We start from the raw sequence: 17,287 nt of genomic DNA on the forward strand, positions 1-17,287 counted from the left end.
AAAAACAGATTAAGCAGAAGCCATGGTGATTTTTTATTGGTCACAATACTATTGTACATTGCTGTTCAGTATCCTTCCATCTGTCAGCTTTCTTCTTTTTTTTTTTTTTTTCTGTTTCAAAAAGCTTTATTGTTAACCAGAAAGTAAAGAAGACATAATAGGTTGCACAGGCAACCACATTGGTATGCAATACAACTCTTAAACATCTTATACATTAAAATATGCTATTATATTAAAAAAAAAAGTCCATGCTCCAGTCCTCCCCGCAGCCATTGCGCTAGGGAGACTAGAGGGGCTCTGTGCCCTGTCGAGTTTGTGAACATAATAGTAACAAATGTACGTAAACAAAGGTGTGTAACCATAACAATTAGGTCTATAACAGTGATTGCACACACACAATGGATGGACACTTCAGCCTGGGAGTCGGGCACCTCCCCCGCCCACAATGACAGCATACAGTTATGGATATCAATAGAACCCTGTACTATGTGGTGGTATCTTTCCAGGTGTAATTAGGGTTGCCACCTCAGCCACGTTTTCCTGGACACTTATGAGTTACACATGCTGCAGGGTGTGCAGGGAGGAACATGTATTGTGTTTCTGGACAGCACTATTCATATTCCTCCCTGCACACCCTGCATCATGTGCAACTTATAAGTGTTCTGTATTTTAAGGGACGGGTGGTAACCCTAGGTGTAATAGCGTGGTGACTTGCTGCTTCCAATCTGCCAATGTCGGTATATTTTGTGATTTCCAATTTTTGGGGATTAATATCTTGGCGCTGTTCAGCATAACCATCAATAAGGCTCTGTGTTCCTTTTTCTCAATTTTGGGTAGGGACAAGTAGAAGAGGATTTTAGGATCGCTGGGTAGAGTATAACCCAGAATGTCCTTGATATAGGAGATAATTTCGGTTTAGTATAAATCAAGTTTGGGACAAGTCCACCAAATGTGTGTAATTGAGCCCTCCCCCCCACACTCCCTCCAGCACCTCCCTGAGGCTGACTTATACATGCATTGCAATCTCGCAGGGGTGAGGTACCATCTGGAAAGAAATTTATAGCTCGACTCTTGTATTATAGCAGAGGTCGAAGATTTTTTAAAAATCTGTCTGCCATTCCTGAAATGTAATGTCTGTGTTCAGTTCCCTTTCCCATGCCTTGACATAAGATGGGAGCGCGTGGGTGTCTTCTAGTGCAAGAAGCTTATATAATTTCAAGATTGCATGACGTGTTGCTATTTTCTGTGTGCAGAGAATTTCGAAGGGGGTTTTTGGCCTTGTAAAGGCTTGTTTTTGCTGGTGTGTAGACATGTAGTGAGCTATTTGGGCATATGAGAACCAAGTTATTGCTGTAGTGGGCATTTGTTCCTGTAGAGTGTCTTAAGTTTGTGCTTATCTGTTAGAGCAGAGAATACTTTTTCCTCTGGGCGTGCAGACTTGGATAATCTATTCTCCCTGGGGCACCAGGGCAGTGCAGGGTTGTTATAGATCGCTGTAAGTGATGAGTTGATACTAGATATCTGCGTCGAGGTTTGTAATATCTTGTCCCAGATTTGGAAAAAGTCGGACAGCAGGTGGTATTCCATCACTACTTTTGGTCTGTGTTGTGCAGTAAGCCAGGCCGTCAGGCATGCATTGTCCGTGTTTAAAATGTCACAGTCCAGTTGTATCCACACTTTGTTTGGATCATTCTGGCACCAGTCCAGTAGTCTATTTAACGTAATCGCTTTCTTGTAGTCAACAATGTGTGGGACTCCCAACCCGCCCCTGTCTTTGGGAAGATAAAGTGTTTGACTTGCTACCCTGGGTTTGACCTCTCTCCAGATATATTGATTTATAAGACATTGTATCTTGTCTAGGTAGTTTATTGGGAGGGGGATGGGTGTGGTTTGCAGTAGGTAGAGTAGTCTGGGCAGAACATTCATCTTTACAACACTGATACATCTCAGCCAGGAAATAGATTTATTTCTCCAGCTGGCAAGGTCTGAGTTTAGGTTATGTTCTAATTTTTTGTAGTTGGCTTGAAAAATTACCTGGATATCTGGTGATAAATATATTCCCAGATATTTCATCTTTACCTGTTACCTTTTCAGAGGACATTTTTGTAGTAGGTTGGTTAAAACATCTGGTTTATATGTGACATTTAGGAATTCTGATTTGCTAAGGTTAAGGTGGAAATTCGAAACCCTGCCGAATTCAGAGAATGTGTCCAATGCTTTGGGCACAGATGTATCGATGTCCGTAAGAGTGAGAAGTACATCATCAGTGTATAGCGCCAATTTGTGTTCACATGATTTGGTTTGGATTCCTCGACGGTGATCGCGAATAGTATAGGCAAAAGTGGACAGCTCTGTCTCGTCCCATTTTGTATACTAAATTTGCTAGAGAGGAGACCGTTCACCTTGACCTGGGCAGTTGGGTTATTATATAATAGAAACATATTTGCTATAAAGGAGTTGCTAAAGTTAATTTTGGACAGGGTTGCTTTCAGAAACTGCCAGCGAACCCTGTCAAATGCCTTCTCGGCGTCTGTTGATATTAGCGCCAGTGGCACCTGATGTGCCTTGAGCATATGCCATGAGTTGTAATATCTTTAGGGTGTTGTCTCGAGCCTCCCGTCCTGGCACAAAGCCCACTTGGTCGGGGTGAATTAACATGGGGAGAAATGTATTCATCCTAGTGGCTAAAATTTTGGCATATATCTTTATGTCTGAGTTCAGTAAAGAGATGGGCCTGAAATTTTCGGGTCTGTCTGGTGTCTTGCCTTGTTTTGGGAGGACTGTTATATGTGCTCCCAACATGTGTTCTGTGAAACCTCCTTCTGCTGAGATAGAATTAAACATAGATGTTAATGGTTGTAGTAGGTGGTGCAGGTATGTTTTATAGTACTTGATGCTTAAACCATCAGGGCCTGGGCTCTTCCCATTGGGCATATTTTTGATGGCCCCTTTGGTTTCCTCAGTCGTAATACGGGCGTCTAAGAAGTCTGAGTTTTCCTTTGTCAGCCTATTCAGGTGTAAGTCAGACAAAAATTGGTCTATGTCCAGTTACTCTGATTGTACAGTTTCTCATAATAAGATCTAAAAGTCTCTGCTATGTTCTTGCTGTCTTTATATGTCAGACCGTCTTTGTCTGTGATGGTATATACGTGAGTGTTCAGTTGTTTGCACTTGAGGGCTTTCGCCAGTGACGAGCCTACTTTATCATTAAGGTCAAAGTATTTCTGTTTGAGGAAAGAGGTTTTGTGCTGATAATTTTTTGTAAGATGTGTGTTGAGATCATCTCTGGCCTGGAGAAGGTATTTCAGTATAGTTGATGAGGAGGGGCTTTTCTTGTGCTCTGTCTCCCAGTACCTAATCTGAGCCAGCGTATAGTTTAAAAATTGCCTATTACTCCTGTTTTCTCTTGCCCTATGCTTGATAAATTCCCCTCTTATCACACACTTGTGTGCTTCCCACAATGTGGTGGAGGAGATGATGTAATTTGTGTTTTCCCGAAAGTAGTGCCCCAGAGTCGTGTCTTTGTCTAGCTTGATCAAGGGGTTATCCAGGATAGTTTCATCTAATCTCCAAATAAGGGGTAGTGTGGGTGTGGTGGGCCAACTAATTTTACACTGCACCGGAGAATGATCAGACCACATAAGGGGTAGAATAGTGGATTTGTCTATCTGGTCGCTCAAGATGTAATCTAACCTAGTATATGTGCAATGCTAATGTGAATAAAAAGTGTAGTCCTGTATGCCTGGGTTTACAGTTCTCCATACATCATGCAATTTCAGAAGTTGCATTTGTGAGTGTATTGTCTTGATGATTCGTTTTGGCGTGCATGAGACTCCAGTGGAGGTATCAATTGTGGGATCCAACGGAAGGTTGAAATCCCCACCCAGGAAAAGTATACCCTTTGCGTGTTCGAGCAGTAGCTGAGAGACTTGTTTGAAAAGTATGTGTTGTCCCGTGTTCAGAAGATATATGTTGGCAAATGTTACAGGGTTGCTATATAGATGGCCATAGACTATAATATATCTGCCGTTTGGGTCTTTAATCACCTGCTTGGGTTGAAATTGTGTTGAGCTGTTAAATAGTATCCCCACTCCACTTTTTTTTTCCTTGCCTGATGCAAGGTAAACTGACCTATATCTTGTATGTAAATATGCTGGGTCCTTCCCCCTCTGAAAGTGGGTCTCTTGAATAAAGATTATGTCTCCTGAAGCATGGTGCAGCTGATTGAAGGCCACCGATCTCTTTTTGGGGCTATTCAGACCTTTATATTGTATTGTTTATATTATATTTCTGCATTTATAGAAATCAGTGTAAGGGGTCTAGTGCCCGACTCAGAATCAGCTGCCATTTTATTAAAGCAAAGCCGACAGTTATGTGTTGTGAGAGGCGGCTAGTAGTGCTTGTTATTATGTGTGATCACAGTCCCAGCTATGCTAATGTGGGTAGCGGGGCTCCCACAACTAATGGCGGGTGTCCTCTGCAGATGTGCTGATGATATATAACAAAACCGTACAGGTCCTATCCACGCTATACAAATGCAATAAGTACAATTTTATACTGATTTGAGAAGTAAAGGAAGAAGTCAAGTAAATATTTGCCACCTGAGGTGGACTAGACAAAACCTCCAGTAGCAAATGAAAAACAGTAACAATAATAAGGTGGGAAGTATCCCACGTCTGCGATCCCATATTGGAATCATAACTATACATGATGTAGTAAAACATATGACCTGTAGCCTTTAAATGAACATGAAAGTCCCATCATATAGGTAAGTGCATTCTAGACAGTCCCTCCGTTTGTTTCTGTGACATCCAGTAGCTGCTAGTTGTGGAGTGTCATCTTTTCTATGGTTTGCTCCTGATGCCATACGGGTTCTTCCTGTGGAAAAGTGGTGCTCCATTGTGTCTCGTGTTTGTAGGTCAGGCGGTTTGATAGTAATCCTCAAAGTCTCACAAAAACGTGTCAGATCCTCCTGGTTTCTGTAGATAGCTATGGTGTCTCCTTTAGAGGCTATAATACTGACCGGAAAGCCCCACCGGTACTAGATGTTTTGATCTCGCAGTGTCATAGTGATGTGGCTGAGCTCCCGCCTCTTCTGTAAAGTAGTAGGGCTCAGGTACGTGAAGATTTGGATTTTGTTTCCTGCATGTGAGAGATCTTTTTTCTGTCTGGCATGTTTCAGAATGTCCTCTTTATCTTTAAAGTGCAACAATTTGAGGATAACATCTCTGGAGGGCGCTTTAGGGGGTGGCTTTGCTCGCAGGGCTCTGTGAGCTCTCTCAATGTGTATGTCAGGGGCATTCTCGTCGCCTCTAAGGGTTCGGAAGAGACTCTGAAGGCACCCCTCCAATGCCGTTGGCTGTATACTCTCTGGGATTCCCCTGATACGGAGATTGTTACTCCTGCCCCGGTTATCCAAATCCTCCACTTTCTCAAGTAGATGGTGGATTGTTTCCTCTTGTTCATATGCCATGCGAGACACATGCTAAACATCGTTGAAAGTTATGTTGTGATTCTCTTCCAGATTTGTGACCCTCTGTGTTACCCTTGTAAGGTCTCTCTTTAACTCTCCATACCAGCTCTTCACCTCTGTCATCAATTCTTTTACGTCATCCTTAGTGCAGAGTGACTTCAAATCATCTTTGGTTATATCTACAGAGTTTGTAGCTTGGGAGGACTTGCTGGCTGTGTTTGCCATGTGTGGGTTTTGGCTGGATGTCTCAGTGGGGGCTGATGGTGCAGAATCTGATTGTTTCAAATAGTTTTGCATTGTCCGTGTATTAGGTATGGTGTCTGGTTTGTGAGACCTTTAACCTGGCATATCCAGAGCATACCACTGTGGAGTCACCCTAAGTCAGTAGTAATGGATGTGCAGGATCTCCCTGCAAATTTCTGTCGCCTTCTAGACACCAATGTGTACCCCTTATACAGAGTTCCCAGGTAACCAGGTTATTGCAGTTATATACGGAGACTGAGTGCTGTATCCTATCCAACCTCCACAACACTATCATATATCTTTAATGTTGCTTTATTTTGTATTTAATAGTCTCCACGTTTTTTCAGGGTGATTGTTGGTGGAGGAGAAGGAGGTATGTGGAATGCTACTACGGAGCTTTGGTAACTTTCACTATGCAGCTCCCCCTGTCTTGTTGCTAATGCTGCTATGGGCTCACCCTATCTTCCAAAGCAGAGGGCTTTATTTGTATGTTTAACAGCCGTGCTGTAATACCTGGTGCAATGTGGCTGTGTGGCCCTCTGATCGCTGGAGCCGGATCACTTGTAACTGCGGCCTCTGCAGTCTCTCTGTTCCAACCGGCTTGCTCCCTCTGCTTTCTGGACGACGCCTGTATTAGTACCGGGTGTGTGGTGCCTTTTTTAAGATGGTGCAGCGTGTGCGCTCTGGCGTGTTGTTCTTGTTTTGCCAGCTGCAATTCCGGATGTCAACGGTCTCTTGTTATCTCCTTTTCAAGTTAGAGCCTCCAGACTGCTTTGTCTTCCATCGGGTGTTGTGTGAGGGGCTTCTTTCGGCTATTTTTATCTTAGATCGCAGACGTGGGCCTAGGAGCTATTCTTTTATGCGGCCATCTATCTAAGCGGCCAAGCTCTGCCCCCCATCTGTCTGCTTTCTATTCTTTTTGGTATCTTCATTGGACAAGATTGCAAGTAAACATTGAGGACTAGATTACAAGTGGCGCTAATGTATCGTGCGCCCACAAACGGGCAAATTTGCCCGTTTGTGGTAGCTCGATAAATAACCAGCCATTACAAGTGTCTGGTTAATGCTATCGCTATCACGGTAGCAATTAGCGCTTATAAAATTAACCAGAGATCAGATATCTGGTTAATTTTATAAATGTCCACCAAATGCCATCAAAATTAAGTGTAATATACGTTATTAAAAATAAAGATAGTAGCATCAGTTTTTGGGGGCTAAAGTTGGCAGCTGTGGGGTGTTAGAAAAAAAAACGGCACTGAAAAGTGCAGTCTATGGGAACTGTGTGTTCCCTGTAAATAAATATGTATATGCTTATATACTTATATATGTATGTGCTAATATGTGTATATACACATATTAACACACACATATATTTATATATATATGTATGTATATAATCATATATATTTACAGTTTGCTGCCACCACTGCGTGACTTACCCCCTTTGCTGCGCTAGTTCTCATGCCGTGTCTCATGGAATGAGAACGAGGCTCCCATTGGAGCCTATGGAAGTGCTCTTTCATGACAAAATGCTTTGCGCTCAACTTGTAATACCAGCGCACATTAGCGTGCGCTGGTATTACTTAGTGGAGTGCAAATATCGCTTTTGCAAAAGTGATATTGTGTGCTCCACTTGTAATCTGGCCATAAAGGGGCACTATATACATGTATAGTATATTATCAAATATTTCCTTGTATGTACAAATCACTGATAATTCCAATAAATGTGCTACAAAATGGAATAAAAAGCAGCCCTGGAAAAATACTTATAAAAAAGACATTAAAATGCATATCTTGCATACAGTTTGTTTACTGTAATTTTAAAGATATTTATTGTGTTGATTTTTAAAATTAAAAACATGAAGTGTACCAACACAACAAGTATGCAAAGACAGTCACCTGCATTGAAATCTAGGCTATTGATCCCCTAACCTCCCCTATCTTATTTATGGTTTTCTTACAATATTTCCATCATTGTAACATACTACACAACACCAGAAAATCTCCCCCAGGACAGGGTGTAAGTCTTGGTGATTTGGGGGTGGGTCATGGATGCTTTAGGTGGTGGTGTTTTGATGTTCTTGGTCTGGGCTTAGGATGGTCCCAGATTTCAGAATGAAAAACTGCACACAAATAGTGCTTAGAGGGACAGCATGTTGAGCTTCCAGCTTATAATGGTATTTGCATGACAGGAGCTATATAACTTTCATCTGTCTCTTTGTGCCCACTCTCCTCTTTTTCTTTTAAATCTTCCCTTCATTTTATCCATTCTTTCATTGTTCATTAATCTTTTGTATTTTATTATATAATTCTCCCCATAAGTCTTTTTCTCTGTCCCCCTCTTTCCCTACCTTTTCATTCTTTATTCTCTTTCTTCATTTCTTATTCTATTAGCTCTTTATTTTTCTCTCTTTCTCCTTCTGTCTACTTTATTTACTCTCTCCCATTCCTGTGTTTCTTCCTCAGGCCTGTGTGATGTGAACAGACAGAATAAGGCCGGCTTCACGCCCCTCATGCTCACAGCGCTTGCAGCTTTTCGTTCTGACGAGGACATCGAGACAGTTACACAGATGCTGCGCTTGGGAGACGTCAACTGCAGAGCAAGCCAGGTACCAGCAGTGGACAGTACCAGCTTCACTTTCACATAAACACCCACAGTTTCTGAGGTTTTAGCTAAGCTTCCTTCTCATGAACACACAATAGGCAGGCAATCTTGGTCACCCTTTCCCACATTGCGCTGCCAATTTCAATGCCTATTTTGTATACATAGATACACAACACACAATTAACTCAGAAGCAAACTCCCTCCTTTAACACACCATAGGTATTGTAAATCTCCTAATCTACTCTGTCAGTCTCTTCTTCTGCTCCTCACAAACTCACAATGCCAGATTCTCTGCTACACCATGTAATATGGGCAGTACCATCCTCCATTATATAGACATATTACGGATAATTCCTTTCTCTTAAACACACATAGCAAACGCAGTGCCAGTCTGTCCCTCACACAGACACAACACTGCCTTTTATAATACAAACCCAATGCTGCTAGCGCCAGACTACTCATCAAACACAGCACAAGTGATGCCAACCTTTTCTCACATAGACAGAGTGCCATCTGCTGTATTACTAAAGCAGTGCTTGGCATAGAACAAAGGATAAATATAGTCTCCTACATTGTAACACAAAATAATATTCTGCTATTCATCCAAAAGAAAATGGTATGTCTCTACTCTCTCTATCTTCTATTTTCTCTCTCTCTCTCATCTCTCTTCTTTCTCTCTTCTCTTTTCTCTTTCCTCTCACTACTTTCTCTTTTTTTCTCTCTCTTCTCTCACTTCTATCTCTCTTCTCTTTTCTCTCCCTCTCTCTCCTCTCACTTCTTTCTCTCTCTCTCTCTCTCTCTCTCTCTCTATATATATATATATATATATATATTTTCTCTCTCTCTCCTCTCACTTCTCTCTTTCTTTCCTCTCCCTCTCACTTCTCTCTCTCTTTCCTCTCCCTCTCTCCTCTCACTTCTCTCTCTCTTTCCTCTCCCTATCTCCTCTCACTTCTTTCTCTCTCTCTCTCTCTCTCTTTTCTCTCCTTAATGCCTCTACTGGTGGTCTCTTCAATGAATCAACCCCCCCCTTTAATTCTTTTAGCCATTCAGTATTGCAGTGGCCAGCTTCTGTACATGACAAACATTCCATTCACTTGGCCGAGTGAGTTATTTTAAAAAAGCTACAGTATTGGTTCAAAATCTAGTGTAGAAAATATGCAGATTGATTAAATAAACAATCTATTTATAGCGCCCAGAGAAAAATATTCAGTTAAAGGAAAATGTATCAATGGTGTGAGTATGTGCCCCAGAAAAGAGGCAACTAATTCATCACACATCGACAATATGAGATTGTGCTAATTCACAAATATTTATAAAACAAAAACAGTGGAATCTGCTGCACAAAAATGAGCAATTTTAATTTAATTCAGATCCATACACAAAAAAAATATGTTACAATATTTAGAAATAATAGTTCTTCTTTTTGCTGCAAATATATACTCTATGAAATTAACAAAATAACAACTAATAAGAAGAAATTATTAAGAATTATTTGAAATTCTAGTTTGTTCTCAGTTGTCTTTTTTTTTTAAGGGACAGTCTACTTTAAAATGTGTATTGTTTAAAAATATAGATAATCCCTTTATTACCCATTCCCCAATTTAGCATAACCAACACAGTTATATAAATACACGTTTTACCTCTGTGATTACCTTGTATCTAAGCCTCTGCAAACTGCCCCCTTATTTCAGTGCTTTGCATTTTAGCCAATTAGTGCTGGTTCCTGCATAACTCAGCAGGAGTGAGCACAATGTTATCTAATATATATATACTGTCCCTTTAATTTCATAACAGAACTCTAAGAAAGATGACCCAGGTATTAGGGGGCGCCTCAGGCAACAAACACCAGCTGTGATAGTAATAAAATGATAACTGGATTCAGTCTTTGGTTTCAGGCATATAATCTTCTTAATTAAACGTCCCAAGTAGGTATCATAAAGAATCACACTTGGCAGCTCTTCCCAACCTTGATATGAGTCCCATCTTCAGAAGGTGCATCCTAGTGCAATACTGTTGATATATCCAGTTGAGCCAAATAATTTACGTGAAGCTATAATACTCACAAGCATGGCAGCACTCTCATGTGCTGATAGAAGCCTGCTGGGAGATCTCAGTGTCACTGAACACTGGCACAGGTACAGCTGGACACTGCTCCTCCGGACACCATTTGTAGTAAAATGTAAAAACTATTTATTAAAACATAGCAATTAAAAACAAAAATATTGGGGGAGTATGGAAACAACCCTCAGAGCGAGACACGTCATTTCTTAAGGCGCATGCTGCTGCACAGCACTAAAAAAATCTACAAATGATGCACTGAAAGAAACCTCTTAAAAATAAATAAAAAAAGTAATACAGGCCAAAAAATGTACGCCTAGATTACGAGTTTTGCGTTAACAGGGGTGCGGTGCTAACGAGCAGTTTATGCTCACCACTCACTTACAGACAGTGCTGGTATTATGGGTTTTTACAAACCCGGCGTTAACCGCAAAATTTTGCTCCACATCTCACCTCAATACCAGTGCTGCTTACGTTAGCGGTGAGCTGGTAAAAAGTGCTTGTGCATGATTTCCCCATAGGAATCAATGGGAAGAGCCAGCTGGAAAAAAAACTAACACCTGCAAAAAAGCAGCGTAAAACTCCTTAACACAGCCCCACTGATTCCTATGGGGAAAATACATTTATGTCTACACCTAACACCCTAACATGAACCTCGAGTCTAAACACCCCTAATCTTACACTTATTAACCCCTAATCTGCCACCCCGACATCCACATTATATTATTAACCCCTAATCTGCCGCTCCGGACACCGCCGCCACCTACATTATACTTATGAACCCGTAATCTGCTGCCCCCAACATCGCAGACACCTACATTATATTTATTAACCCCTAATCTGCCGCCCCCAATGTCGCCGCAACCTAACTACATTTATTAACCCCTAATCTGCCGCCCCCAATGTCGCCACCACTATAATAAACATATTAACCCCTAAACCTAAGTCTAAACCTAACCCCCCTAACTTAAATATAATTTAATCTAAATAAAATTACTACAATTAACTAAATAATTCCTATTTAAAACTAAATACTTGGATGAAGACTTCTGCCCGTCTGGAGGACCACTTCACCCGGCTTGGATGAAGACTTCTCCTGGCTTCGTTGAGAACTTCGGCCCGGTTGGGTGAAGACGTCTCCCGGTAAAGAGATCTTCAGGGGGTTAGTGTTAGGTTTTTTTTAAGGGGGGATTGGGTGGGTTTTAGAGTAGGGTTGGTTGTGTGGGTGGTGGGTTTTAATGTTGGGGGGGATTTGTAGGTTTTTTTTACAGGTAAAAGAGCTGATTACTTTGGGGCAATGCCCCACAAAAGGCCCTTTTAAGGGCTATTTGTAATTTAGTGTAGGGTAGGGCTTTTTTTATTTTGGGGGGCTTTTTTATTTTATTAGGGGGATTAGATTAGGTGTAATTAGTTTAAAAATCTTGTAATTTGTTTATTATTTTCTGTAATTTAGTGGGGGGTTTTTTGTACTTTAGATAATTTTATTTAATTGTAATTAATTGTATTGTATTTAGGTAATTAATTTAATTGTAGTGTTAGGTGTAATTGTAACTTAGGTTAGGTTTTATTTTACAGGTCAATTTGTATTTATTTTAGCTAGGTAGTTATTAAATAGTTAATAACTATTGTAGCTAGCTAAAATAAATACAAAGTTGCCTGTAAAATAAAAATAAACCCTAAGCTAGCTACAATGTAACTATTAGTTATATTGTATCTATCTTAGGGTTTATTTTATAGGTAAGTATTTAGATTTAAATAGGAAATATTTAGTTAATTGTAGTAATTTTATTTAGATTTATTTAAATTATATTTAAGTTAGGTGGGGTTAGGGTTAGGGTTAGACTTAGGTTTATGTCTTAATAACTTTATTATAGTGGCGGTGACGTTGGGGGCGGCAGATTAGGGGTTAATAAATGTAGGTAGGTGGTGGCGATGTTAGGGCCGGCAGATTAGGGGTTAATAATATTTAACTAGTGTTTGCGATGCGGGAGTGTGGCAGTTTAGGGGATAATATATTTATTATAGTGGCGCCGATGTCCGGTTCGGCAGATTAGGGGTTAAAATATTTATTTTAGTGTTTGCGGTGCGGGAGGGCCTCGGTTTAGTGGTTAATAGGTAGTTTATGGGTGTTAGTGTACTTTTTAGCACTTTAGTTAAAGGGACACTGAACCCAAATTTTTTCTTTTGTAATTAAGAAAGAGCATGCAATTTTAAGCAACTTTCTAATTTACTCCTATTATCAATTTTTCTTCGTTCTCTTGCTAACATTATTTGAAAAAAGAAGGCATCTAAGCTTTTTTTTGGTTTCAGTACTCTGGACAGCACTTTTTTATTGGTGGATGAATTTATCCACCAATCAGCAAGGACAACCCAGGTTGTTCACCAAAAATGGGCTGGCATCTAAACTTACATTCTTGCATTTCAAATAAAGATACCAAGAGAATGAAGAAAATTTGATAATAGGAGTAAATTAGAAAGTTACTTAAAATTTCATGCTCAATCTGAATCACGAAAGAAAAATTTTGGGTACAGTGTCCCTTTAAGAGTTTTATGCTACGGCGTTGTACCATAAAACTCTTAACTACTGACTTTTAAATGCGGTACCAGTCTTGACAGGAGAGGGTCTACCGCTCTCTTTTGGTCAGACTCGTAATACCGGCGCTATGCAAGTCCCATTGAAAATATAGGATACGCAATTGACATAAGTGGATTTGCGGTATTTCCGAGTCTGGCCAAAAAAGTGAGCGGTACACCTGTACCTGCAAGACTCGTAATACCAGCGGGTGTTAAAAAGCAGCGTTGGGACAGGCCAACGCTGCTTTTTAAGCCTAACGCAAGACTCGTAATCTAGCCGGTAAGTTTTTAGAATTTTTTTTTATTTATTACAAAAGACCCAATTTAATATTCTTAAGTCTCTGACACACTGCATGCAATGCAAAGCGATACAAAGCAGCTAGAAAAGTTTGCAACCTTCACTTCGCGCTGCACCGCCTCGCAGCTTGTCTACACTGTAGCTTTATTTACATCTATAGCACTGCCACTGAGAAATAAAAATCACAAAAGACAGCCATGGCTATAGCAAGCTGGAAACAGACTTTTATTTGCAGTGTAGCAAGGCCAAATAAAGGTCTATTTTTAAAATAAGTGAAGGTGGATTTTAAAGCCACTACAACTTGACCCACAACTACTGGCTGGGCTTGTGCAATATTCATGTAAGGTGTATATTATGCAATTGCCAAGCAGTAAAATGTTTTTTTTTACCCACACAAAGATGTATTCATTTGTTTATCCACTTGCTTTATTTTATTGTACAGTAAACAACAAAATAAAGCAAACTGATAAACAAATGAATACATCTTTGATCTTTCATATTACTGCTTGGCTATTGCACAATATACACCTTACATGGTTGCAATTCCTACATTGTGTGTGTCCTCCAGGATCCAGGCACTACTGCTGACCAATAGATTCCTCTCACCATACACTTATTTGTCTGGAGGAATCTGATTGGCTACTTGCGTCCTGACGTGCGGGTTTATACGCGTGAGAATATTGGCTGAAGATGACATCTTGCATTTTGCAGCGCTCAGCTACTGGAGCCCTCACCAGCCGACGCGTGCGAGGTAAGTAGGAAGACACACTCTTCCTGCCTCTTCCCTTAGCTGCGCGCTGCTTCGTGTGCAGTGTGTCACGGGCTTTATACTGTGTGCAGTCAGCAGTTAAATTTATCAGCAGACTAAAACAGGTCAATGTCAGTAGAAAGGTCAGTTTTAAAGGGACAGTAAACACCAAAATGTTTCTTATTTAAAAAGATAGATAATCCCTTTATTAACCATTCCCCATTTTTGCACAGTTATATTAATATACTTTTTACCTCTTTGGTTACCTTGTATCTAAGCCTCTGCAGACAGCCTCCTTATCTAAGTGCTTTTGACAGACATGCAGTGTAGTCAATCAGTGAAGACTCCTAAATAACTTCACGGGAGTGAGCACAATGTTATATATATATGACACACATGAACTAACACTGTCTAACTGTGAAAAACTTTCAAAATGCTCTGAGCTAAGAGGCGGTTTTCAACGGTTTATAAATCAGTCTGAGCCTAGCTAGGTTTAGCTTTTCAAAAATACCACCAAGGGAACAAAGCAAATTTAATGATAAAAGTAAATTGGAAAGTTGTTTAAAAGTGCATGCCCTATCTGAATCATGAAAGTTTACTGTCCCTTTAACTGCTGATAATGTAAACATGCTCAGGGTGGCTGCAGAAATAGTAAAGCCTATCAAAATGCTTTAAAAGCTTTTGTTCAAATGAAATATCTGCTCTGCACCGTTAGAGGAATTGTCTGGCATTGGTGAATGTTCCTGCTTACATTGCCTTCTGCCATCTTACTGATAATGACAGGCTGTGCGCAGACAGCCTTGCCACACGTGATCACAACTTGCGGGAGAAGAGAGGCAATGAGGTGAAACAGAGCACACAGTCCACACCAGAAATGGACAAAGGCGGAACAGGTCCGGTTGCTGTTTAAGTGGTAAAAAGCCCACAACCATATTCTCTTTTGGCCACATAGAAGTAGTACCCAGACTCCATATAGATGAAATGCAGTAGGCCATATGGTGCGATCCTGGCTCTGTAAATCAGTAATAGTTCAGGTGAAAGGCAGGGACATGACTTACACAGCTATGCACCAAGTACAGTATTAAAGAGACATGATGCCCACATTTTTTCTTTTATGATTCAGAGAGAGCATACCATTTTAAACAATGTTCCAATATATTTCAATTTACAAATTTGCTTTGTTCTTTTGGCATCCTTTGTTGAATGAGCAGCAATGCACTACTGGGAGCTAGCTGAGCATATCAGATAAGCCAATGGCAACAGTCATATATACGTGTAGCCACCAATCAGCAGCTAGCTCCCATTGCTGCTCCTGAGCCTAGCTAGGTATGATTTTCAAAAAAGGATAGAAAGAGAAGGAAGCAAATCAGATAAAAAGTAAATTGAAAAGTTGTTTCATGTCCCTTTAAACTGCTGGGCACAACTACAACAGAATGGTTACTATTTACCATGATATTGTTTTTCCTTCTTTGCCTGAAGCTCTTCTTAAAGTCTTTCGCCTAGATTATGAGTTTTGCGTTAGAGGCTGTGCGGTGCTAACGAGCAGTTTATGCTCACCGCTCACTTACAGACAGCACTGGTATTACAGGTTTTTACAAACCCGGCGTTAACCGCAAAAAAATGAGCGAAGAGCAAAATTTTGCTGTACATCTCACCTCATAACCAGCGCTGCTTACGTTAGCGGTGAGCTGGTAAAACGTGCTTGTGCATGATTTCCCCATAGGAATCTATGGGGGAGAGACGGCTGAAAAAAAGTCTAACACCTGCAAAAAAGCAGCGTAAAGCTCCTAACGCAGCCCCATTGATTCCTATGGGGAAATACATTTATATCTACACCTAACACCCTAACATGAACCCCGAGTCTAAACACCCCTAATCTTACACTTATTAACCCCTAATCTGCCGCCCCCAACGTCGCCACCACTATAATAAACATATTAACCCCTAAACCTAAGTCTAACCCTAACCCCCCCTAACTTAAATATAATTTAAATCTAAATAAAATTACTATCATTAACCAAATAATTCCTAATTAAAACTAAATACTTACCTATAAAATAAATCCTAAGATAGCTACAATATAACTAATAGTTACATTGTAGCTAGCTTAGGGTTTATTTTTATTTTACAGGCAACTTTGTATTTATTTTAACTAGGTAGAATAGTAATTAAATACTTATTAACTATTTAATAACTACATAGTTAAAATAAAGACAAATTTACCTGTAAAATTAAACTTAACCTAAGTTACAATTATACCTAACACTACACTACAATTAAATTAATTACCTAAATTAAATACAATTAATTACAATTAAATAAAATTATCTAAAGTACAACCCCCCCCCCACTAAATTACAGAAAATAATAAAGAAATTACAAGATTTTTAAACTAATTACACATAATATAATCCCCCTAACAAAATAAAAAAAGCCCCCCCCCAAAATAAAAAAGCCCTACCCTACACTAAATTACAAATAGCCCTTAAAAAGGGCCTTTTGCGGGGCATTGCCCCAAAGTAATCAGCTGTTTTACCTGAAAAAAAATTACAATTCCCCCCCCAACATTAAAACCCACCACCCACACAACCAACCCTACTCTAAAACCCACCCAATCCCCCCTTAAAAAAACTAACACGGGGGGCGGAGCCTACACTCAATGCGGCAAGACGTGTCTTAATGAAGCTCTGTGAGCCTGAAACTAGTTTTAAGAGTTTTTCACAGTTAATCTTGCTATTTCTTACTCTGAAGCAGCTAATTACTACTGTTGACAGTTATACTCTAAGAGTGGATATCCTGACAGAGCCTATGCCTATGTTTGTTGAGGCAGCTACGTGACAAGTTTCTTCTCAAGATAGGAAGCCATCTTAACAAGTTCCTGCACCTACGCAGTGAGTTTTGGATGTAGAAGAAGCTCCTGTATGGCTTGTGTAGCGTAGGTCTGGGGCTGCCGTATTATTACCCCCCCCCCCCCCCCCGAACTCCGGGGTTACGATATCCTAGAATGGGATAACAAGTGCAATCTCTCTATCCAGATCTGTTACCTGCCCTGAAGCATACACTTCTATCTACAATGGAAAAGATTGCGGAGGAGGCACTGCTGGGTCTGCTGGACAAACACTTTCAAAACTTGCACCAGCTAATTGTGAACTGCTTTATGGGGAGAATTGACAAAAGAGAGAACTGTGGGGAGATGATAGAACCTACCTCCCCTCCCGGCGAGTTCACAGACATGGCGGCTGAAGTTCAGTCTATAGATGGGGCGCAATCATCTCTTGCACTGAG

The 17,287-nt window shown here is 40.3% G+C and overlaps 1 protein-coding gene across 2 annotated transcripts in view; it reads left to right on the forward strand.

The window, feature by feature from the left end:
- KANK2 (KN motif and ankyrin repeat domains 2) overlaps positions 1-17,287 on the forward strand; it is a 191,455-nt gene that overhangs the window by 139,981 nt on the left and 34,187 nt on the right. For both annotated transcript variants that reach the window (XM_053717881.1, XM_053717882.1), the window contains exon 10: positions 8,183-8,325. In XM_053717881.1, coding sequence (XP_053573856.1) covers positions 8,183-8,325 — 143 coding nt within the window. The remainder of the gene's footprint in view (positions 1-8,182; positions 8,326-17,287) is intronic.

Source organism: Bombina bombina, chromosome 6 (assembly GCF_027579735.1).
Source record: "Bombina bombina isolate aBomBom1 chromosome 6, aBomBom1.pri, whole genome shotgun sequence".
Lineage (NCBI taxonomy): Eukaryota > Metazoa > Chordata > Amphibia > Anura > Bombinatoridae > Bombina > Bombina bombina.